General features: G+C 33.9%; 1 protein-coding gene across 1 annotated transcript in view; it reads right to left on the bottom strand.

Moving 5' to 3' along the window:
* Positions 1 to 22,307, bottom strand: part of LOC134850948 (RAS guanyl-releasing protein 1-like) — a gene marked incomplete at its 5' end in the record, with an annotated part of 36,605 nt that extends 14,298 nt beyond the window's left edge. Inside the window, 9 exon segments of the mRNA XM_063866779.1 lie at positions 2,836 to 3,064; positions 4,804 to 4,942; positions 5,499 to 5,614; positions 9,684 to 9,785; positions 11,226 to 11,300; positions 14,751 to 14,928; positions 15,138 to 15,361; positions 19,016 to 19,189; positions 22,160 to 22,307. Coding sequence (XP_063722849.1) covers positions 2,836 to 3,064; positions 4,804 to 4,942; positions 5,499 to 5,614; positions 9,684 to 9,785; positions 11,226 to 11,300; positions 14,751 to 14,928; positions 15,138 to 15,361; positions 19,016 to 19,189; positions 22,160 to 22,307 — 1,385 coding nt within the window.
* Positions 22,308 to 24,853: the final 2,546 nt, after the last annotated feature.

Below are 24,853 nucleotides of genomic sequence, written 5' to 3'. Positions count from 1 at the left end.
TGGTAAACTAGTTATTTCTTTCACTTTGAGAATTGCAATGATGAAAATTCTACGTCAACTAACCGGAATGAAGTTCTTAGCAGATTGCATCTTGTGGCCTCAAAAAACTCCTAGCCATGTTCTTCAATTTTCGTAGCCCTTCGCTTAACGATGCTGTTTCACGTATTATCTGTAACCTACATTGATCAATTCAATCACTCATCAAATTTTCTCCCTTTGAAAAAATTTTGCAAGAAAATTTAACACTATATAGAAATCTTTAACATCTCATAAACTAATTGACCTTTAAGACATAGGGAAGTCCATCATTGCAAAGAATAGGGCAAAAACTGGGGATCCAAAGACAAAATTGAAGGTGGACAAGAAGACAAATCTATCCCTCATAAGAAAAGAGATCCATTGGACAAAGATACGATTCAGAAGACGAAACCAAAACTACCTCAAACAACAGAATGCCAGTGGATAATCATTTTACTAAAGATAACATTCTTCGTACGGTTGAAATTGCATCGTTAGGATCACACTATGAACCTCTTAACCAGCAAAATCGTAAACTCTTCCAAATTTACTGTCAGTTAACCGGTGGAAAAAAATTCGATAATCGATACGAAAATCAAAATTGTCAAAACCCCACAATTTTAGAGGAAATGTTTCTTTCCCACTCTTTGATTATTCAAATGTCGGAGAACGTCATAACACAACCGATCTAGTAAAACATCATCCACAATCTCCAAAAAAGCCTGCTCTCATTCAGTGTTCCTCAAAGTCAGGAAGGCCATAAGCAAGGACAGGGCTCAGATTGAGATTAAACCGAGGGAATGTACCAATAAGAAAAGGCAGGCAAAGGCATCCAGGATTACCACTAGAAAAGCATCAAAAAAGGTTAAAACATCGGGTTATTTCGCTTGTGACGATTCTTGCTCTATTCCCTCGGGTTCTTCCGATCTTAGCGAATGGAATTGGTCAGTGGGAGACTTCTCCTCTAGAGATGTAGGGAGGGAGAGATCAACTTTCTTTAAAAGGTACTGACTCGGATTATCAAAAAAAAACATAACATCCCACAGATGAACGAATGCCCAAAATCATTCGTGCCAGCAGTTCCGAAGGACGAGAAGACTATCAACATTTCTACAAACTCCAGTGAACCTCACTCCCGAAAACTAATCAATGGAACAAGAATCGTAATCTGAAGACATTCTTGTGTTCGAAATAGCCGACTCATCGGAAGAAATTGAGATTGAAAACCAAATCAGAAATTCCCACAAACTTTGCTTCTTAAATCATCTCACGTTGCCAGTCTTTCAAAGTTTTCTGGTAAAAAAAAATTTCAGAGACATTGCAGATCAAGCCGGATCAACTCAGAACCCAGTGGTGATTGACCAATCTACAGATACCTCAGCTTCACACGAGGAAAACAGAAGGTAATGCTTTGCAGCAATCTCACGCTTCCTGATCACTAAGCAAAAGACCGGAGCCTCATTGCCAACAACAACCCCGTCGGATGCTCCTCCATTACCCGAGACAACCTACCCTCAGATACAATTGGACCTTGATCCATCGGATATCGACGCGGTTTCGGATATTTCAACCTCATCCTCCCTAAGAGATGAACTGGTCGGCTTCATTACTTCCTCTCAGTCAGACAGCCTAAGCCCATCGGAAACGGATCAATTCTTTTCAGGAAAATAAATTTTCAAAACTCTATAACTCAAAACCTTAGTGTGTTTAGTTTTGACGCTGAATTGTTTTTTTATTTATTCCCAATTTCGCAGAAATCTAGTGGAGACCATTTTACTAACTTGCCTTACATTAAGTGTTTTATTACCCATTGCTTTGACCTAAATATTAAACTTTTTTTATTTTTCTTCTTTTTAATTACCGGCTCCGTTGGAATCATTGTGTATGCACCGACTTTGTTATCAAACCATTAGTGCTTATTAGTACGTTAGATTATTTCTTCTGATTTTATTAGATTTTACAAATTCACTTAATTTTTTCTCTTCTCCAGCTCATAGAGGGAAAAAGAGATATTGCAGTATTTTTGTGTTCTTGTATTCGCCTTCAAAAAAGTTTACTTAGCACGGGAAAAGTTGCGATTTAGTCAAGAAGTGATTATCTCTCCGACATTGAAAATTGTGCACATTGAGTCGGAATAGTTTCAACTTTTACTATAGTCTTCAAATTGAAAAATCCGGCAAATACTAACAAGACTGCAAAGCCTTGAATTTTCCGACTGCCCCCTAATTGGTATATAGCAGCTACTGGTACTGAAAATATTGAAAATCCATAAACCACCCCGAGCATAATTTTTCCTAACTTTTTTTGCTCTATTTTATTTCCTGCAATTCGCTTTTGTTTATTCTGTCGTGTTTGCATATTTTTCAGCTTGTTGCCAGCTAAGTCACACGAATTGGTAAAATTCAATAGTCAGCCATTCTATTTTTCATTGCGCAAACCCACAATTGGCAGACAAAAATTCTACTTAGGGGCGCCTCGGTAGCCAATTAACACTTTAGTTGTAGTATTAACGAATAAATAAATGCAAAAAAAAAATTGACGAAATAAAGCTTTACTATTGAGGAGTTAGAAAGTCAAATTAACCAATATTTCTTAAATTTATTGATCAAAAAGCATTCAATTAGAAAAACGGCAGATATAAAAAAGATTGGCGTTTTTTTTTTGCTTCAATATAACTTTAATCAGAAGAGTTGATGCAGGTAATGATTTGGCATTTTCCTTAGCGAGTTATAGCAAATGCTTGAAGAAACTATAAGCATGAAATACCGAAAAGGTATGACTTTTTATTTAGATGTGATAAAATGTGAGCTGTCGAACCTTCATGTCTGTCGTGGTGTCTGTTGTGATCACTGCTTCCTCTATGGCTGCCGTTTGTGGTAGTGGCATTAGTGTCCCCTCGGCCATGATGTCCATGATTAGAAGAGTTGTTCAAGTGTGGCTCACTGCTCCTGTTCCTGCACTCCATCACTATGTGGGGTGAACAGTGCTTGTGTGCATTTAGACCACACAAACGACACCGCACGCCCTGTTTGATCACGCCCCACAGCTGAACAAACAAAGGTTATTGTTTGAAAACAGCGGAAACTTTTGGCCGACCGACCCTAAAACTTTTCTAAAGGCGCCTTTGGCGCCAATATATACTAATTTTGAGGTGGGCGCCCGCGCCAAAAAAACGCAATTTTTTGGTCAAAATTTTCCAAAAAGTCCCAAAAAAAGCGGCGCAGAAATTTTGGCTAAGACAGGGACTAAACTGTGCGTAGGGAGAGCTCGAAAAATCAATTCGGTCGACCTAAAAAAAAGGTCGACAAAATTTTTGAAAATCCGCCCCCCCCCCCCCTCGAGAAAATCCTAGATCCGCCCCAGTTGTACATTATAGCAGAATTATTTTTAGAAAATTGTCTCAGTGTCGAGAAAACCCGACCTGATTTTTTTCAACACACACAGAAAATGAAACAAAAATGCAGTAAAAAAGCATTGGAAAAAATTTTTCTCTATTTTTTTTTCTGTATTGTTTGCCTTACTTTTGATTTTTTTCCTGCATCATTGTGGTCACAATTTTCTGGGCTACTTGCACAACAAGCAGATCTAATAATTATTATCATTATTAATTAATATTAAGTAAAAACAAATACAAACAAGCTATTTTTAGTTAAAAAGGTCCATAATTATGAATTGATGAAAACAGTTTGTAAAATATTAAGAAATTAATTATCAAGCAAAATTTCGATTGAAACATTTAATGAATCAGTTAAAAAACAATTGACACAGTATAACAAGAATAACCGGTTGCTGTGCAAGTAGCACATAATGTTCCGACCACATTCATAAAAAAACTACAAAAAGAACGAATTTTTTCTTTTCACCTTCAACTAACTGTTATTTTTTGTGCTTGCTGCGACGAGAGAACTATTCAAACGCGTATAAAATTGTAGAATCGGGCCTAATTGGCAACAATTGCCTTCAAAAAACGAATAACAAACAAAAAATAAAAACTACTGGAAAAATTTTTAAATTCGTTCTAATTTTTTGCACAAAACTTTCTTGCTCGTTTGAAAAATTGTTTTTTCAAACAAGCAAGAAGCGCTAAATGAAGCTTCCAAACCTAGTTTTACCTATACTAAAATCAAGTTTTATCAGCCTTAATCTCCAATTTTTTATATAACGAACAAGACTCGATCGCTTTACTTGCTCGAAATTAGACTAAAACTAGAAAAAAAACTTGTTTTCTCGACAATATGGCAATTTTTTTTTGAAGATTTGTGAAAATTTCTAAAGTCCTTCAAATTATGACTAAAAAATCTTTATTATGATATATCACTTAACCCGTTCTGAAAATTATTTGTGGTACCTGGTTTTGCGTAGTAATCAACATATCAAATTGTCTTCATAGCAGCAAGTAATGTTCAATCGTAATTTTCCAGAACGCTGCATTTTGGATAAGGATGTGCTTATAAATATTTTCCAGAAGTTTTCATTAATCGAGGATTTTTGTTTGTAAAATAAATCTTTTTTATTTTATAGGGAACTCTTATGTGATACAAATTTTTTTTACATCAATAAATCTAAGTTTAATGTTTTCTAATGTAATACTAGAAAACATTAATACCTAATTTCTGCTCTGAGACATTGAATTACATAAAGAAAAATGTTATAATATATAACAAAGAATATTTCGCTCTATGAAGAATACTATGCAAAGTTTTCTTGCTAATAAAAAAATGTTCGGATATTGTACTACTCGCAGGGCCGTATTGTTATTCTCTAATACGGTGGTCGATGACTCACCAGCCCTGTGCAGTGTTGGCAGAAGGTGGGCTTGAAGTAGGTGTGTTCCCCGAAGTCGTGTTTGAACTCACTTCTCAACATCACACTGTTCGCTGTCTTGAAGTACGTCTTCATCTCGTCCTTGCTAATTTTACCATCACTGCCACAAACGAACAAAACAGTTTAGCTTTTGCCGAAATTTCTTTTTTTTAAGTGAAACTTTTGAAAATGAAGTTTGCTCTGTTTAATTAAATAAACTAAGTTGCACTAAGTGTTTCTGAGGGAAACCTCTCAAATTAAATCATGGTTTTTATATAAGTAATTAGTATGATTTGTAATTCTTGAATCAGTGTAATAAAAATTAAGTGTAATTCCTGAATAAGGGGATCCGTCTTATATTGGTTCAGGCGCTGAACTCGACGTGCCATAAGAAGCTTCGAACTTCACAATAACTCGAAACTGCTTTTCTAACTATCAGAGCTTTTAATGCAAATGCGAGCATTTCAAATCTAGCTAATCACATACATCCTATAATTTTGTGCCAAGTCATTTTTTAAATTCTGAAACTTGAGTTCAAATCTGAAATTTGAATTCAATTCTGAAATACAGCTATGAAATTGCTATGTAATGTTAACGCATAGATGGTAAATTGATGCTACATTTCATGTTCAATTAGGATCTGTGAGTGAACTATTAAGTCTGAAGTATGTGCTAACTTGTTGGTGTCTAGGATGCAGAATCCGTCTATGAAGGGGTAATTGGAGGATATCTCGTTGAATTCTTCCAGAGAGATGAATCCATCACCGTCCGAGTCGTAGTTCTTGAAAACCGCCTAAACATACAGTTATAGCCAACATTACCTTAAATCAAGTTATCATACTCCGGCAAGCAGAAAAAAATTGATTTTTCACCAAGAATATTTTTTAAAATATATCAATTTATAGATAATATTTTGCTAATTGAGTTGAAATTTGTAGAAAAGAGTGTCGTTGTGGTACAGTTTTGATATATTCTTCACTACTTTTTGCGAAGAATATATCAAAAACATACCTGGGCAAAACTCTTTTTTGTATAAAACTAAATCAATCAGCAAAAAAGATAAGTTATTTTAATTTTTTGTTTTCGGTTGTTTTCTGGGCCAGTCAAAGAAAAATCCAGCAATGGAATAAATTACTAAAAACAATTCCGAAGCTTTAGGATTTTGCCATTTGAATTTTATCCACTAATTTTACGACAATCACTCCAAGGCTGGTTGATGTGCAAGAAGCGCAGTCAGTTTTTTTCACACCAAACGTTGTGAACTAACTTGCACGCAAGAAAACAGTAAGAACTTGACTGGGTTCTTGAACAAAATCAATATTTGAATTTCAAATTAAAAATTATATGGCATGATATGAGTATATGGTTGACAGTTTCATTTAGGTTAACTCAGTTTGCTAATTAATTTAACTCAATTTGATCAATTTGGATCATAAAACATTTAATTATTTGGTAAATATGAATATTGAACTTCGTTTTTGAAACTAGAAGTCAATCACGTTTTACGTGACTTTTACAACTTTTCTGTTTCAGAGTAGAGAATGCCTTTAGTAAAACAAAGAAATTGAACTTAATTTAGAGGAACCAAAATTTAAACTTCGAACAATCAAATTTGAGTGTGAACAAGTTTTAAGACAAAAAAAAACACAAAAAATCCTGAAATCTATATGAAAGGTTTTACTGCGTTAAATGATGATTGAAATTGTTTTGATTAAACCATTTTTGGCTGAAAATTTTTTGATTAAACTAATTGAACTGGAGACAACTGGATCGATAAAATTTTTCTCCGCTAGGATATCTGAAAATTAAAAATCACTTTCACAAATAGAAGTAGATTCCCTTTTTTTCTGTGACTTTTCATTTTTGCTTTTCGACACTGGAGTTAAATTTCTTTTTGATACAGAAAATGAGCTGAACCTACAAAATATGAAAAATCAAACAGCGAAGAATCACAGTTAAGCGTGAACAAACATTAAGACATTTTCCTGAAAGAAAACGAGCGAAAAAATCACCTAGCACTAGATGAGAGTCCTCTAATAGCCTTTTTTCATTAGCGTTTTCGGAACGAATTAATTAGCAAATCAAGGAAAATTTGGCACTTCAATTTCTTCCGCTGAAAATGATTACTAGTATTTTGGGCACTTATTTAGGCGCTAAAACATTAAATCAAAAAACAATAACCTTCAAACTCTTTTTTATGACAGTAATTTTAACAATCTCAAAATATATCATAGCGTCTCAAACTGAATTTCAATTTTTTTTTACTACTTGGACCTTTCGCTAATTTTTGTATGTATAATGCAAAAAATCTTCGATTTCTTTGCATGTGGTCGGAAATAAGGCATACGTGTGAATGGTAATGAAACAAAGTTTTTTTCGAATCAACCATTAGCTATTAAAAACATTTCTTGAATTTTTTATTGTATTTTTTCTAAACTTTAATAAAAAAGCGGAAATTTTCAGAAAAAATTCTAGAATCAGGACAAAACAATGTAATTTCAAAAAAAGATCTCTGAAATTTTGAAAGAGGTTTTTCTCGTTAAATTTTCCCCCACATCAACCCAATGACAGTTAAAAACACATGTTTCGTTTTTAGTAATAAGTTATTTGCAGCAATGAAGTTGCCTCAATTCAACTTTGAATGATTCAATTCGCCGCAGACTGGAATTAACAAACTGGGATGCTGCGCGCACTAATTTTTGTCAATTGTTCTAATCCCCACTACTTTGCGAAAAATAGTCTAGGGTTTTAAACACTTTTCAGATGATCTTAACATAACGACAGCTATTTGAAAAGAGGAAAGTGAAAAAAAAATCATTAGATGGTAAATTTCAGTCATTTATTTTGAAAATCGAAGCAATAAATCTTGATCGATATATTGCAGAATTTTAACTTGAAATCGATTATAAAATTTTTAAAGACTAACAATTTGTGAAAAAAAAACGCCATAAATTCATTCGAAAACGAATACACTTGTGAAAGAAGAAAACATTTGATCGCATTTTCTGCTTTTCAAAAATAACTTGAACAGAATTTTTGCCCTCGTTTATTCAAAAGTATTGCTAGAAGGACTTCAAAAACAATAACAAAATACCACTTTTTTAAATTACATTTGCTTTAATTCATAAAACATATTCAATGAAACTTTCGAAAATTATATTTACACGTGGAACAATCAAAAGACAGAAACACTTAATGTTTTATTGGTAACTTTCTGTTGAACTGGTCGTAAATAACACCTGAGTTAATTGCCCGAAAACTGAAAAATTTCTCCAAATTATATTCTAGCGGGAAAAAATTGTTTGCGTTTGAAAGCGCTCAACTATTGACAAAAATAAAATTTTGAATGCTTAATCAATTAGGTCTCTGGGATAGCAAAATATGATCTTCTGAGTGCGTCGGTTTTTCGTATGTTTCAAAGTAATCGTTTCCTGTGAACTCTCTTTGAGTTTCTCACATTTTAAATTTAATAAAAAACGTAACTTTGATAAAATCTTTTAATTATAATTTAAAATTCTTTCAAAACTCGACCCCCTCGCCAACCAGAGGACCCCTTTGGTCAGGGTGGATGTAGGGAGGGCGGACGCTTCCCATCAGAGATTCGACCCCCTGCCGACCCAAATGGTCCTACCTTTGAACTATTTTGAGACATCGATTTTTGGCTGACGGACACTAAATTATGTACTAAATTTAGGGGGGAGCGCGCGCCGAAAAAACGCAATTCTTTGGTGAAAAGTTTCCAAAAAGTGCCTAAAACGCCTTTTTGGCAGAAATTTTGGCCAAAACAGGGACTTTTAGTGCTTTGTGAGAGCTCGGAAAATCAATTTGCTCGACCTAAATAAAAAGTTCGAAATAAATTTTTTCTGCCCCCCCCCTCGAGAAAATCCTAGATCCGCCCCTGCTTCATAGTGTTCTGGGAGCGCTCGGATAATCAAGTTGGTCGACCTAAAAAAAGGTCAAATCAAAATTTGGGAATTTAAAAAAAAAAAAATTCGAAAAGTTTGTCGGCCTTTTTTTAGGTCGACCAAATTGATCTCCCAAACCACTATAAAGATCGTATTTTAGCCAAAATTTCTGCGCCGCAGGCAAAATTTCGACCAAAAAATTGCGTTTTTGTGGCGCGCGCTCCCCCTCAAAATTAGTATAGATTGGCGCCAAAGGCGACTTTAGAAAAATTTTAAGGTTAGTCAGCCAAAAATGAATATCTCAAAATAGTACAAAGGGGGGACCCTTTGGGTCGGAAAGGGGTCGAATCCCTGAGGGAGGGGGAGTGTCCACCCCCTCCCCCATAAATCCGCTACTGCGTGTGAACATAATATACAATATCTTACCTCGACCATACATGTGAACATAATATACAATATCTTACCTCGACTGTACATGTGACCATAATATACAATATCTTACCTCGACCGTACATGTGACCATAATATACAATATCTTACCTCGACCATACATGTGACCATAATATACAATATCTTACCTCGACCGTACATGTGACCATAATATACATATCTTACCTCGACCATACATGTGACCATAATATACAATATCTTACCTCGACCATACATGTGACCATAATATACAATATCGTACCAAGACCATACATGTGACCATAATATACAATATTTTACCTCGACCATACATGTGACCATAATATACAATATCTTACCTCGACCGTTTATGTGACCATAATATACAATATCTTACCTCGACCATACATGTGACCATAATATACAATATCTTACCTCGACCATACATGTGACCATAATATACAATATCTTACCTCGACCATACATGTGACCATAATATGCAATATCGTACCAAGACCATACATGTGGCCATAATATACATTATCTTACCTCGACCATGCATGTTAGGTGTCGGTCCAGAGTCTGTGAGTCCAGACTAGCAGTGACCCCTGCAGCCCAATCTGCGAACACTTCCGGACGGTGGGTGGTGTTCTGCAAAGAAACTACGCATGATATTTGAAAATATAAAAATTGCATCGCAAGAAGATGTTTTTGCTAATTAGGTCAAACTTTGAGCAGGCTATTTAAATTGATTTTTAGTGAAGTGAATGAGATTTTTGCTTTTAAAATTCTGAACGACTAGCTTTTCAAACTGTATCGATTTATTTTGGCTTTTACAAAAAAAAACGGTTCGCTTCTTTTCTAACTGTGAAATATGCGTTTTATTTCTAAAAATATACATAGAAGCTGTTTGTTTTTAAATGTCATCGCTGAAATGTTCGATTGGAAACAACGATCGGATATGAATTCAAATTTAATCAACTGTCATCTTATCAATTTCCGATGCATTATTTGAAGCTTATCTTCATTAGTGGAATACAAACCAAAAAATCTAATTTCAGGAAGTATAGCACTTAACTCATCCGTCTTTGGGGCTAGAACCATAGTTATTTATAGATGCATTAAATTATTTGAGCCCGTCGGAGACACTAATTAAGCTCTGCCCTTTTGAAAAAACCTGTCTGTCTGCTGCCAATTTTAGTTTTGCGATTGTAGTTATGACCTGTTATTTAGATTTGCGCCGCGATTTTAAACGCAAAAATCATAGCCGATCATTATAACCTGAAAATCAAAATATTCAAGCAGTTGCCTGATCGAAAATGGGACAACTTTTCATGTTTTTTTTCCAGCTCAGCTCAAATAATGACCAATGAAGCGTCAACGCGATACACCAGTAAAACCAGTAAAAAAATTTTGAAGTAAACTGACTTTTTTGGAGATAAACTGGGTTAGCAATATTAGAACATCAATGTTTTTGTGGCCAGAACAAAAATACTTCAGGTCAGACAAAAGATCAACTTTCCAAAACGTTTCCTAAAACCGTCGTAGCAGAAACTTTTGAAGCCCTGACTAACCAAAAGGTCTCCCTTTGGCAAGTCTTTAAGATATTAGACGATAAATTTTCTAAAGTTTTTGGCGCCAATATAGGCTAGCTTTGAGGTGGTAGCGCGCGCCAATACAACGCAATTTTTTGATCAAAACTTTCCAAAGAGTATCTCAAAACGCCCTTTTTGGCCTATTTCTTCAAAAACTTTTTTGTTCAACAGTTTTCAAATAATTTTTCATTTTGCTTACGGTATGCTTTCCGGCCCACGTGAACAATCTTTCCCTTAATAGACCAAGTGCACAATCTCCCCAACATGGCAAAATTAAGCCGTAAGGCCTGCATGCACTATACTCAAATGTGAGTGGGTGAAAAATATTATTTTTAACCAAGTGAACAATCTCCCCCCAAAAATGATTTACTGGGTAGATTGTTCACTTGGTCCTGTTTTCCGTATTCTCTCCACCCAACAAAACCAAATCCCTTGCTAACTTATATATTTTTTGGTTGACCTTTGAGTGGTTCGTCGGACGAGGGTATTTACTTACAGATGTTCTCGGCTCTCGTGCCAGCGACAGTTCGTATATCTCATTTTCAGTGTACTTCAGACACAGAAGCGCGGGCTGAAAAAAAGACATCATTGTTTTACATTTAAATACAAAAGAAAATTTCTAACAAAATTCTTCAATTAGAGAATAATCCCGCCTTCAATTTGTTTGTCATTTACAACCTTTTCATTATACTCAACAACGCGTTTGCAGTATATGCAAAGGAAGCCTTATTACCACCCTTTAGTGGTTCATAAAATTTGTCTTTTTCAAAATAAAAGCGAAAAAAGAGCCCGAATTGTTTGTGTAGTTTAAATGTCACGCTAATTATTATTACTGAGATCCTATTGTAGTAGAATTCAAAGGTGCTTGAAGCTGCTACATCCTTTTCCTGATTATGAATTAGAATTTTGCAGAATTGGTGCAAGCAAGTAAAATAATTGTGACCCTAAAGCTAAACTTTCACGGATTTTGTTGAAGGAATTCGTGTAAATTGTAATTAAAATAAATCAAAAAATCTAGTCACGTGTTTAAGCAAATCAATCCATAAAACTTTGAACTCTCATAACGTCTCTGCAAGTGAACAAAAGAAATTTTTGAGGCCTTTTATATTTCATTTGTTTTCCAGAACAAAAAAATTCCGCTAAAACATCTATTGTGGATTAACGATAGTTTTGAATCGTTTTCCAAAGTGAATCTGTTTTTGGCAGGAAAAGCTCAATCAGCAAAAAAATCTAGCTCATTTCTTCTTGCAACTTTTTTTGAGATGAGTTCAATTAAAATCGACCCATTAAAATAACAACTTGGGTACCGTCTTTGCTCTTAAGCAAGTATTTTTGAAGGTCTTATATTTCGTTCATTCTATAAAACAAAGAAATCAGCAAAAAAATTCCCGAGTGGTTAAAGATAATTTTGCATCGTTTTGCAAAATGAGCATGTTTTTTAATTTAGATAAAAAGCACTATCAGCGAATAATTTATTTTCAGCCTGCCAAATTCTCTTGTAATTTTTCACAATATTAGTTCAATCAGAACCGACCTTTGAAAAAGTGAGCTCGCGTACTCTTTTTGTAAGAAAACGAAGTGTGTTCTTGAGCGTATTTTGCAACAATTTGATATGCAAAAAATCTCTCGTGATTAAATGAGGTTTGCGTTGTTTTGCAAACTTATTATGTTTTTTCGCGAGAAAAAACCCTATCCAAAAAAACTGCTGTCTAATTTTCTTTCCAAACTGCCATACTCCTTGGATTTTTTCAACATAATCGTGAACCAAATAAATAAAAGCGCGTAAAAAATTTGCAAGTAATAAATTTGCAAGTCTTTCAAAAATTTGCAATTTGCAAGTAATAAACCATTTTGAAATTTTGAAAGTCTGATATCTTATCATTTTTCTGCTGAATTAAAAAAACAGTGAAAGAAAATCTTGTTAAAAGTTGATAGCTTTTTTCAAATCAACTTCAATTGACATTTAAAAATCTGAAATCGCGGAACAACTTTGCAAATATTTCTTTAAAGTAATTTTTGAACCCCTTTTACATTTGACTTTTTATAGATCAAAGCAAAAAATCTGCAAAAGTTCACTGAAGAAAAAACACGGTAATCGTATAGTATCCCCTAGAATGCGAAATTCTGCTGCATATTTTTAAGATACTAATCCAAGTAAAATTTATCATTAAAAACAAAAATTCTCGTGCAGTTTTTCCTATTTAAAAAAAACGTTTTTGAAGGACCATTATATTTTATGATTCAATCAAATCAAAAATCTACGAAACTTTTGCCGTAGATAAATGATAGTGTTGCATCGCTTGGCAAAATAAAACTTAAGTGATTGGAGAAGAAATGCACTGTTAGCAAATAAAGCAAGCCAAAATTTTCCAAACTGCCAAACATTTTTTCAAGGACATTTTAATTTTTAACAAAAAGAAGTTATTATTATAGGGCTTTTTTTCGTTTATTAATATTAAAAAATCAGCAAAAAGCCTCTCTTGTGAACAAAATATTACTGTGCGTTTTTAGAAATTTGAATTTCTGAGAGTTTTGAAAGGAGAAAGCCCTATCAGCAAAAAATTATTACTGAAAATCATTCAACCCGCCAAACTATTATAAAAAAAAACATTAAAAAACATCTCAAGTCGACAAATGATAATTTTGCATCGCTTAGCATCTGATTATGTTTTTTGGGAAACAAAAAACTCTCTCAGCAAATAAACATCATAATCTGTTTGAACCAGACAATTTCTGCTTGAGCTTCTATGAAAAAACCATCAACTAAACCCGACGCAAATGTTGTGAACTCACGCATCGTCTTTCAATTTCCTCATAGATAGTATTGTTTTGGAGTATTCATAGGTTTAATTAACGTTTGAATTTGAAGAAATCAACAAAAAAACGTCTATAAAAAGATATTTTAGCAAGTAATTATGTTTTAAACCCCAGCTGTTTTTCCAAACAAAATGTTTTTCTTGCTACTTATCGTAGCTAAAATAGATCGAGACAAATCAACCAAAAAGGAATTTTGACTTTTGTTTGAACAATTAAGCCAAAAAAATATTGAAGACTCGTTTCAGTTCAATCTTTTTTTGAAACAAAATATCAGAAAAAACCATCGCTAGTGAATAAACCATTATAAACAAAGTTTTGCTGAAAAAAAAACCTGATGAAAATATGCTAATTTTTTTTCAAATTGCCAATATCTCAGGCAACTTTTTAGTAATTGGTTGTGCACTTTGCTACCACACAAGAATTTTTTTATTGGAATTCAAAAAACAAAAAAATGTAACGAAAAATTCTGATTTCTGATTCTATTTGAAAAAATAGAAAAATCTTACAAAAAAAATCAGAAAAAAATTCTGACTTCTGATTCTAATCGAATCAAAAATTTTTGATTCTAATTTTGTTTTGTTCCAATTTCTGCAAGAATTTTTTTGTCAGTAAACGAGGATTGAAAAAGGTTGAAAACTGCATATATAAAACAAGATGCGAAATGACAGTTTTGGTACAAAATGCGGTATTTTGATCTGACGGCTTTATTTAAATCAGTTAGCACCTCTATTAAAATTAGAGATATTTACATTTTGCGCTTAGATAAAACAGAAAACAATTGCTCAAAAGTTATTCCAAAATCTATTTTGGTTAATTTTTTAATTCCCTAAGTTTCACAAAAAGTGAGACTTAAGTTACCTATATCTCAAATCTGTTACATAACAATGTTGCAAAAATTACTTAAATAGCTCTTCTTTTCCAACGGTGGGATAATAAAAATATCGGCTCTTTTGTTTGTTTTTGTTCAAATCTGTTCGATTGTTCACACGAACATGTTTTATTAAGATTTATTAAATCAAAATTCACTTTGAATTACCTTTAGGCTAAATTTAGACAAGTTTCAGCAAAAATTGAAAATAAAAACCAGGAAAAAGCCAAGAGATCCACATTTACCTGAAGATCCACATTTACCTGAAGTATGTTGATGAGGTACCTGAAGATCCACATTTACCTGAAGTACATTTACCTGAAGATCCACATTTACCTGAAGTATGTTGATGAGGTCTGTGTTGGGCTCTATGTGGGGGGCCATGTTGTGTAGACCTGTGAGTTTCTCGAAGCACTTGGCGAGTAGTGCCATCTTTCTGGTGTTTATATTCCCCGTCTGGGTTCTGTCAGGCAGGGCAGTGTTAATCGCAATCAAGTCTTTCAGGTGTACTCCTCTAAAAAAAAAATTTTTATTCACAGCAAAATTAAGGAGAGATGGTTAATTAGCTGACACTTCTTCCCTGCCACCACTATGAGCCCTGGTCCAACCACTGGTCAGACCCGGGTAGACAGGCGCGATAGACGCGACCCTCGAAAGTTTGGACCTACGCTACGGACCACGCTCGCAGACATGAACACGGGTGGTATGAATTTAATTACTTACAGTATTGGCAGATGGAAGCTCTCTTTGCCCTTCATAGTGTGCAGCAGTTGTCTGTACTGGGCGAAGTTGCTCTTGGCCGAAATGAGGGAGGTCAGTTCAGCTATCCGACTGTGCACTGAGATGGGCACCACTCTCTGGGTCCTGCTCAGTCTCGAAACCGAACTGCCACTCAGAGCTCCCACTATGGCCATCAGGGTGTTGTAGTTACGCAGCGTCAAAAGCACCTACAGAACAAGCAGAAACACTTCCAGTTTCTTCCACAGTAGAGATCTTTTAAACTACCACCCGAAAGAGGTTTTTCGTTACTAGGTGCATAATTGATCCGACCAATGATAATGGGAAGAAACTTCGTCTTTGGGGGGTGTTTTAGTTTTTTTAATTTTCCCTTTCTTGTTCTTTTGTTTCTAGTTTTTTTTTGTTAGAAGCTTCACTTAGAGCTTCTTGGCAAAAAAAATAATTCAAAACACCGAAAAAAGTTTTTGCAGAAAATAGAAAAAAATTTGAAAAAAAATTCTTACGTTTTTTTTCATTTGTTTTTGTTATTCTTTTTTCGAAGACAACTACTGTCAAAAAACTTATATCACGTACGTTCTACGCCTTTGTATACACTTCCTAACATAAAAAACAAAACGACACTATATATAAAAAAAATGTTTTTAAAGCTATTTTTACAAATGTGGCCATGAACGTTATGTGTAATACTTGCATAGTAACCGACTATCCTCATTCGCAAATGCTTATCCCGTTATTTCGATCTTTTTAAGGGTGCATTTTTAGACTTATCACTCTAAAAGGGAATTGATAAGAGATCCGATAAAAATTAATTGGTTAATTCCAATCTCCGAGTATTGTCAGTGAACTTGAGCTCTTCATATCACCCGAAAAAAAAAACATTTTGACGTACTGTACCACGTGATCAAGTACTTTTAGAGTCAATTGGCATTTCATAACGCTGAATGTCATTTAGATGTCTTCATCAAAAAAGCTGTTGCACGCAACTTGGCGTTAGCTTTAAAATTAGAGCATTAAGCAAAACAATAAGAATTTAAAAAAAAAAAACTGTTTTCATATTAAAAACTATTCAACAAAAAATTTTCTATTTACTTTATTCTGATACGTAAATTTCAAATTAATCGCCTAGTAACAATAAAGTTTCAAATCACCATAAAATATTGGATGACCCCTGTCTTTAGGAAAAACAAGATACACCATTTTGTTTATCTGTAGTATACAGATGTTTTTATTCGGCTATCTTTAAAATTGACAGCTCTATCACAAAAATCTGCATAAAATGTATAAAATTGATGGATTTTTGTCTTTAGACCTGTTCTCGTTCAATTTTTTCAGTGAAATTAATGGTGGCTTTGACTTTTTAAACTCTGTTTTACCTCAATTTTTTCAGTGAAATTAATGGTAGCTTTGATTTTTTAAACTCTGTTTTACCTCAATTTATTGCATAAAAACCCAAAAAATACAGCGCTGATTTAAATTATCGAAACGAACAAAACTTGAATTTCAAACACGTTTTCCTCAAATTGGGTTAAGATTAGACAAAAAAAGGAAGAGAACAAATGTTGCTCAGAATTTCATCAGGATTAATATGATGCAATTTTTTCTCCGAAATTCTCAACCAAAATTTTACCCCAAAAATGGTTCATTTTGGTTTTTTCAATTAATCAAGAATTACGCTGAAACTATTTTGTTAATTGATGAGGAATATGTATCACAAGAAGCCACTTACACAGCCCAACAAAGTTCTAGAAGGGTTAACTCTCCAAAAAGTTGAGTAACTGTTTGAAATTTGTTTTTAATCAAAAATTTTGGGTTTTATATAGTAAAAATCCCGTTTCTTGACTATCAAGCAAAAATATTTTCTCTTAAACAGGGTTTTGCAGATTCAACCCTGCTAAAACTTTGTTGGGCTGTGTAAGAGGCTTCTTCCTCATCAATTAATAAAATAGTTTCAGCGTAATTCTTGATTAATTGAAAACAGCCAAAACGAAACCATTTTTGGGGTAAATTTTGGTTGAGATTTTCGGAGAACAAATTGCATCATATTAATCCTGATGAAATTCTGAGCAACTTTTGTTCTCTTCCTTTTTTGTCTAACCTTAACCCAATTTGAGAAAAGCATGTTTGAAAACTCAAGTTTTGTTTATTTTGTCCGGATAACCATAACTAATAATGTTTTCGCCTGAAAATGAATATCAAGATGAAGTCTTCAATTTTTTGTATGTGAACTCGAATCAAGTCTTAAAATCTAATTTTGCGTCTATGTGAATTTACAACTTTTAAAATAAACACTTTTGTGTGCCATAATCAGTGTCTTTTAAATTTTTATCTCTTACTACATTTGATATTTTGTTGGAGTTCATGTTTTTGGTTTTGTCTAAAGTCAAATTGGGTTTTTTCTATCAAATCTGCTTTTTTTAAATTTTCTCGTTGTATGTTGAAATTATATATTTTTTGCTTCTCTACTGTCCTTTTCTCGTGTAAATTTTTGTTTTCAATAAGTGGTCAGTCATTGAATGTTTGTATTAAAAGGAGCGGGCTTGAGGATCAAATACTGACCCTGGAATACTTTGCGTTTTTCATAATTTGATCCTACTTTGGCTCTTTGCGATCTCTACGAATTTCAACAATATTTGGATGGGAGTTTGCAGTTCACATTTCCAGCTTTTTTTGGTCGATTTTAATGTCATAACTATTAGATAAAGCCGGGTTGCTAGATTTCATTCGACAAAAGTCGAAAATCAGAAGGGCAAAGAACGACAGCTGTGAAAACGACTCAAGTTATTTCGCGTCATTAAGTAAAATATCAATGAGTAAATTGGCTTCAGCTGAAGAAACTGAAAAAGCAATGAAGCAATTATGCATTGGGAAGTTTTCATAACCAAAGCATTAATAGACTGTTGCTGTGCAAATTGCACAGAATGCTCCGACCTCTTGCGCAGAATGCTCATAAAAAACTTTTAAAAAATATTCAAAATTTTACTGACTAAGTTTTTAAATTAAGATTGTTGCTAGTGATTGATTTAATGAGAAAAAACTAGTAAAATAATCAGCAACAGGTGTATTCAAAACAAAATAACAGCTAATAAGTGGAATAAAAATTCTAAAATTTTTCTCACATCTTTGCACGATTATTTGAAAATTTTTCAAAATTAAAGGAAGCGCCAAATGAATTTCCAAAACAGGTAACCTAAGCACAAACGACTGGATGGGCCTCATCATGCTACATTGTTCGATCATCCCGATGATTAATTGTGGTAGCTGATTTTGCGTCGAAAAAAAAACTAAAACAACCAAAATACGAAGCTCCTCCCCATTATCAGTGGCCGGACAATGATCAATTATGAATAAATTGATTTTAGTTTTCAGTCAAACTGAATACAAAATTATATCATTTGATTTGGAGCTGATTTTTCTGCAAATTGTTTGCCTATTTGCAAATATACCCCAAGAATTGAAATGGTTTTTGAAGAAATTCACTCAGAATCATACGAGCTTCGACATAAGGAACTTTTATAACTTTGCTAAGAGAAAAAAAAAGTATCGTCTCAATTCAAAATCCGTCGGAAAATTCGCCGTCACTTTTAGTGTCATCCAGTTCGGTGTCTGAAATTTGGTCTGAAAACCAAAAAAATTAGGTCAAGTGTTCTCAACACTAAAAACAATTATAACCCTGATTTGGATTCCAAAAAAATCATATAAGTGTTTTCAGTGTTGAGAAAACTTGGCCTGATTTTTTTTGTGTTTACAGACCAACTTGATTACACTGCACTTGAAAAACAACTAAATGGCCCTGAAAATGACACCCGTAATTAGTAGAGGATATATAGATTTGAAAGATCTAAGAGCTCAGCCTGTTAACTTACGTCCGCGACCCTCTGGAACTTAGCGATGGTGTCCGCCCTCTCTCTCGGAGTAGTTCCAGACAGAATCATGCACTGGATCCAGGAGCAGAGTCCATTGAACTGGGCAATACTCCTCTCCAGCCGGGGACTATCTGTCAATTTGCCTGTTAGAGTGTAGCTCTTGTACTCGGCAAACTGAACAAAAATCATCCTTTAACATTCGATAAAATCATTTCGATACAACATGAACAAGACTGCGCGTATATCAAGGCTAAGCGCTGATTGTTCAGACTGCCTTCTATCCTCGCTCATAACCCGAATTTGAGTATAATTGATGTTAATCAATTATAATGGATTACCGAGACAAAATAAGCCCATTGTTATAAAATCGATTATATCCTCACTATAATCTGTGGAAAAAATCTTTTCTAATCCATCATTTTATTGATTATTTTGAAACAAAAATTCATTAATATCTTTTATAATTGACAATAATTCATTGTCTTTTTAGAACTAAATTTGATTATTTTAGCAAAAAATTTGCAAACTTTGCAAGAAATTCTATGCCATGTCTTTTTCAGTTATAACAAACAAGAAGGATAAAAATTCAAACAAATTTTATCGATCCCATCCCCATGTTTATGAAAGTTTGCCCACAACCCTACCAAGACCCCCAACGCGGCTTACAATTTACCCTCCCCCACTCCCCCCGCCTCAATTTTTTTTTACCATTAACGGTGTAAGCGGAGGATTAATGCGTTCAAAATTAAATCCAGGCCAGCTATTTAGTCTTTTTGTTCCGATTTTCGAAGAACACGAAATATTTATGCTTGGTTTAGTTTTTTTGAGTCAATTTTTGGCAATCGAAACAATAGTTTTTAGCAAAAAAATTTTGTGCCTCATTGAAGATATTGGCTTCCTGAAATCAAATTTGAAAACAAATTTTACCTCCGATGATTATTGCAAAGGGTATGAAAATTGCAAATTTGGCCATGCTCTGGACTATTTTATGCGCACTTTGAAAATTTTATCCATAATCTTGAAAGCGTAACGCAAGAATCCTGAAAGCGTAATTAGTTCCAGATCTAACTTCTTAGAACTAAATTCAAAGAATTCAATTAAATTTAACGCGAATTACTTATGCGTGGTAAACTATTCCGCACAATAAAATCGTTTCAAATTAAATTGAGGCTAGCTCGGTCGTATACACTTTGTACAACTCAAGTTTTCACACCTGATTTTTGATATTGTCCAAAGTTTATAGTTTTTTAAAAATTTTTTCCCAAAAATTTATTCGATATGGATTAAGGGGCAGTCGGAACATTTAGGGCCTTGCCCTGATATACGAGCAATCTTGTTAAAACAATGCCAGATATAATGTGTGCGGGATGAAATGAAAAAAAAATTAAAACAAATTCGCTGGTCTGAAAGCGCCGTCAGAATTTTGAACACTTCACCTTGAAATTGTAGCTGTCTTGTTTTGTACTTTATATAGCATGTGGAGGCTGATTTCTACAAAAAATCTTAAATTTTTGTTGAAAGTTTTAACATTCTTTTTTCAATGCAAACACTAAGAGTCAATCGGAGCATTCAAGGTTTCGCCTTGATACGAGCAGTCTTGTTATTTAATGTCAAATATTCAGTTCTAAATTAGTTCCAAATCAAACTTTTTAGAACTAAATTCATAGAGTTCAATTAAATTTATTGAACGCAATAACGGAATTTTACTCTCTTTGTTGGCTCCAATGAGCTTGCTTGGCTGGTGACAGGCGCCATAACAAAGCATCAAAGGCATTAAAACAGTGATTTCAAACCATTTTTCTCAATACTGCTGAAACTTTTGCTACATTGTTGCGACTGATTTCCCATACGTCCTGAGCTGCGTTTTAATTTCCATTCAAAAAAGTCTGACATCACTTGCAACCCCCATAACATCATTTTTACCCATTATATATATTTTTAAGGTGTTTTTTAAGGTTGATATATCTTAACTTTTAAGGTGATTTAAGGTAAATTTTTAAGGTGTTTTAAGGTAAGTTAAGGTGTACTTAAGGTAGTGCAAATTTACCTTAATTGTTAAGGTGTTTTAAGGTATTTTTTAAGGTAAATTTACCTTAACTTTTTTTTGAGTGAGCAAGTGTGGAATAAGTTCAATTATCGGGTCTTTTTTCTCGCGCAAGTCACGGTTCCAGCAACAGCTCAGAAGAGTCTGAGAAAAGTTTATAGCCTTTTCAGTTGTGATTCAAGTCACCATGGCAATTTCTAAAAGAGGTGTTGGTTTTGCCATTATGCTTGTTACATCGCGACCTTCACTGCCGAATTGGAAAAAAATCTAAGATGGAATATTTGAAATACTCAAATACTCTGTTCGGTACTTTTTTTTTTGAAGTTCAATAAAAATAGAAGTACTTTACATAACTTAAGAAATAATTTATTATTGAGGGAAGCTTAACTTTATGATCCATGCGAAAACGACATATCTTTCAATGTTTTTTTTTGCATTTTTTGCAATGGCAATGATAATGTGTGAGGACGAGCTGTCACTTGACCTCTAGCTTCAAGTCTACCACAACCTGACCAATTTAGGCTGCAATAGTGGTACCACGTGGTAGATCTAGACGCAAAAAAAACGGCCTTGAGTCGCAAAAAAAAGAACTTCGCTCAACAAAATAACTCAGTCTGTAATGTAGGAAATAAGAGAAATGGACTAATCTTAGACAGGCTGCAAAGTCTTTCATAGATCCTCTGCGAATCGTAGGGACGACAATTATTTTTTGCGTAACTCATTTTGGTCTTATTGCTCAGCAACCGGTAATTTTTTTCCAAATATATCCCATGTATCCCATATATCCCATATCCCATGTCCGCCTGCCTCAAAACCACCTCAAGATGATTTTCAAAGTCTAGTTTCAAAGTCTAGACGTCTAGTTCCACAAGATGATTTTTTCAAACAGTATTGTTTTCGGCTGTGTTTGAAAATCCACTTCTTTTTACCAGGTATTTTGATACCAGATTCGGAAGAATTAGGTTGTGCAATGCTTCCGTTCACTATAAAAATCATTGAGATTCGGTTAATTTTACCAAGAATTAAATGGTGCTGTTTCAAAAGAAAGTGACGATTTCGACAGAAGTAAATATGTTCAGATGACAACTAAGGTCACTGACCGATATGCGTCTGATGGCCTTGAACTCCATGTAGGTGAGCTGTTCCGCCAGTTCCTTGGGCTCGATGTGTTTGAAAACCAACGGCACTTTCCTCTTCCTCTTTGCCTTGTGCCTCACCGACATCTTGTGCATCCAGTCATACGAAGGCCTACTCACAGAACAGACAGATAAGCTGTAGTTAGCTTAGGGGGACGACCCCTTTCTTAGGGATTCGACCCCTTGAATACCCGAATGGTCCACCTTTGATACTTTTTACGGCATCATTTTTGGTCGACCACCCGCTAATGTACCTTTGGTGCTAATATTTGAGTGGGGAGCGAGCGCTGAAATAAATTCAATTTTTTGGCCCCAAAACTAACCAAAAATGGTGTATTTAGTCTGTTTTTTTTTAAAAGAAAATCTGCCAGCGGCACTAAACGTTTTGCCTATGTATGGTCGGTATATTGTCTATTCTGTTTAGAGGCAGCTCTGAAAATCAGTTTGGTGATTAAAGAGGTGTTTGGTGATTGAATCAGTTTGGTGATTAAAAAAGTGGTCAAAATTTTCATTTTTTGAAAGTTCGCTCCCCTCGAGAAAATTTGAGATTCTACAAATAAGCAAACAAACATGCGAGCCCAATTGCTGTGCAAAAAGTACAGAAGACACCGAAAACAATTACCTTTTTGAATCAATTTATAAAAACACGAAAAAAATGAAAAATGCTCAACTTTCTGTCGAATTATTTGATTTCATATACAACATACCTGAAAATAGAGTTAGTTGCCATTGTTACTGGTAGAAACAAAGTTTTCCTGAGGCTCGCTTGCGCAAAACTATCTAACGAAGAAACTAAATGTTCAGAGTTCTTCATTTTCTGTTTGAAAAAACTCCTTTTATCATTTCATTATGTCGAAGATTGATCGAAAATTATGGAATTATTTTAGTGAAGTTTTTTGATTTGCTATCTTAGCGCGCTAGTTGCATGCTGAAAATAATGGCAATCATCAGGAAAATGCAGCTTGTTAAATTATGAAATGAAGTTTGAGCAATGAATTATTTTACAACTAGCTTGAGCTCTTAACTTCTTTAAGTTGCAACTGAGCTGATGATAAATAATGGCTATTGTTAACAAAATTTTCATACCAAAGAATGAATTAAAAATAAACGAAATTGAGCTATGAACTATTTTACAGAGAACACCAATTTTGCTCCTAGTTTCAAATGAGCTGATCTTGATGGATGTCATCAGCTTAATTTATTAATAATGAATGAAGCAAAAATGGCAGAAACAGAGCAATGAATTATTTTACAGCTAGCATTTTTTGCAACTTGGTTGCAACTAAGCTGATTTTAATGAACTTTATCAGCGTAACTTCTTTGGTTGTGTCATTGAACTATTGTTTTTTTCGACCAAAAATCATCCAAAACTCACTTCCATTCTTCATGAATTTGACCCCCAGCCGACCCAAAGCGTCCCCTTTTTGGTACTTTTTAGGAAATTCATTTTTGGATGACCGACAATAATCACTATGATTTACTTTTTGTTACAACAATATTGCTAAAGCTTATAAGAATTGCATAGTTTGTTTTCATAGACACAAGTCCAAAACTGATAAAATCAAAAAATAACCGACAGAGATTGTGAGCTCTGGAAAATTTAAAAGCTAGATTTTTTTAATTGCCATTTAAAAACATTGAGTCTGAAAATTACTAGTCCATCTTTCTCGATACTGAGAAAAAATGACTTCTCGGTTGAATTCAAATCAAGAGTAAAATATTTTATTTTGCTATCATACTTGTGAGCCCCATACTTGTGATCCCCTGTGAGCTTCTACTGAGGTAGATAACATGCGCGGGAAAAAACCACTTCTTACGCCATATTTCCTTCCCATAGCGTGAAGTGGTCGTAAGAATTAGCTCAAAAATTCTACCAAAGACCTTGACAAATAAACTAAGCTAAAAACCATTGGATTGTTGCTTAGGACTCTTAATTAAAGGATGGAAACTTACACCACGTAAAAAAGCTAAAACAAGAAGAATAATCTGAAGAACACAAAAACTTTGCCATGTTTGAAAGATAGCAAGTTTATATTCGGAATAATTTTGAAGTACCACTTTTAGAAGAGCAGTATAAAATAATAGTGAGCTGATGAAAAATAGTCAACTGTTTTGTGATTTTCCGCAATTAAGGTTTTATGACAATCGAAATGATTATGGTACAAGTTGTTTTTGCTTGCTCCTTATTTGTATTTTAACTTTCTATTAAATTTTTCTCGGCCACCGTTTCAATTGTGTTTTCAATATTGAAAAAAAAAACTCAAAGCAACAAATGATGCTGAAAGCTGCGCTTAGGGCACTGAAAGCTCCAATTACTATTACTTTTGCAAAAATATTGTTTAGAAGACAAATTTCATCTTTTGTTGAATATTTCGAAGTAGAAACTACTTCATTTTTTGACGCAGCATTAGAAAAACGCAAAATAGTATCCAAATACCTTTAGTAACAGCTTCATTATAAAAACAAAGAAAGTCAGTTGTGGTGATAGGAACAGTGTTCCAACCACAAAACTACAGTAAAAATTCGACAAATTTAAGCTTTCTCTTTTTAAGCTTAAATTTGTCAAAAATAAGACAAATTTAAGAAACTGAAAAATAGCTTTCTCTTTTTTGTTTTATTTTACTCAAATTTAATTTTTTTTTCCAATAAGGGGCGACT

The sequence above is a fragment of the Symsagittifera roscoffensis genome, chromosome 7, assembly GCF_963678635.1.
Source record: "Symsagittifera roscoffensis chromosome 7, txSymRosc1.1, whole genome shotgun sequence".
NCBI lineage: Eukaryota > Metazoa > Xenacoelomorpha > Acoela > Convolutidae > Symsagittifera > Symsagittifera roscoffensis.
Note: the sequence above shows the minus strand (reverse complement) of the source record. Positions and strands in the feature narration are given on the sequence as shown.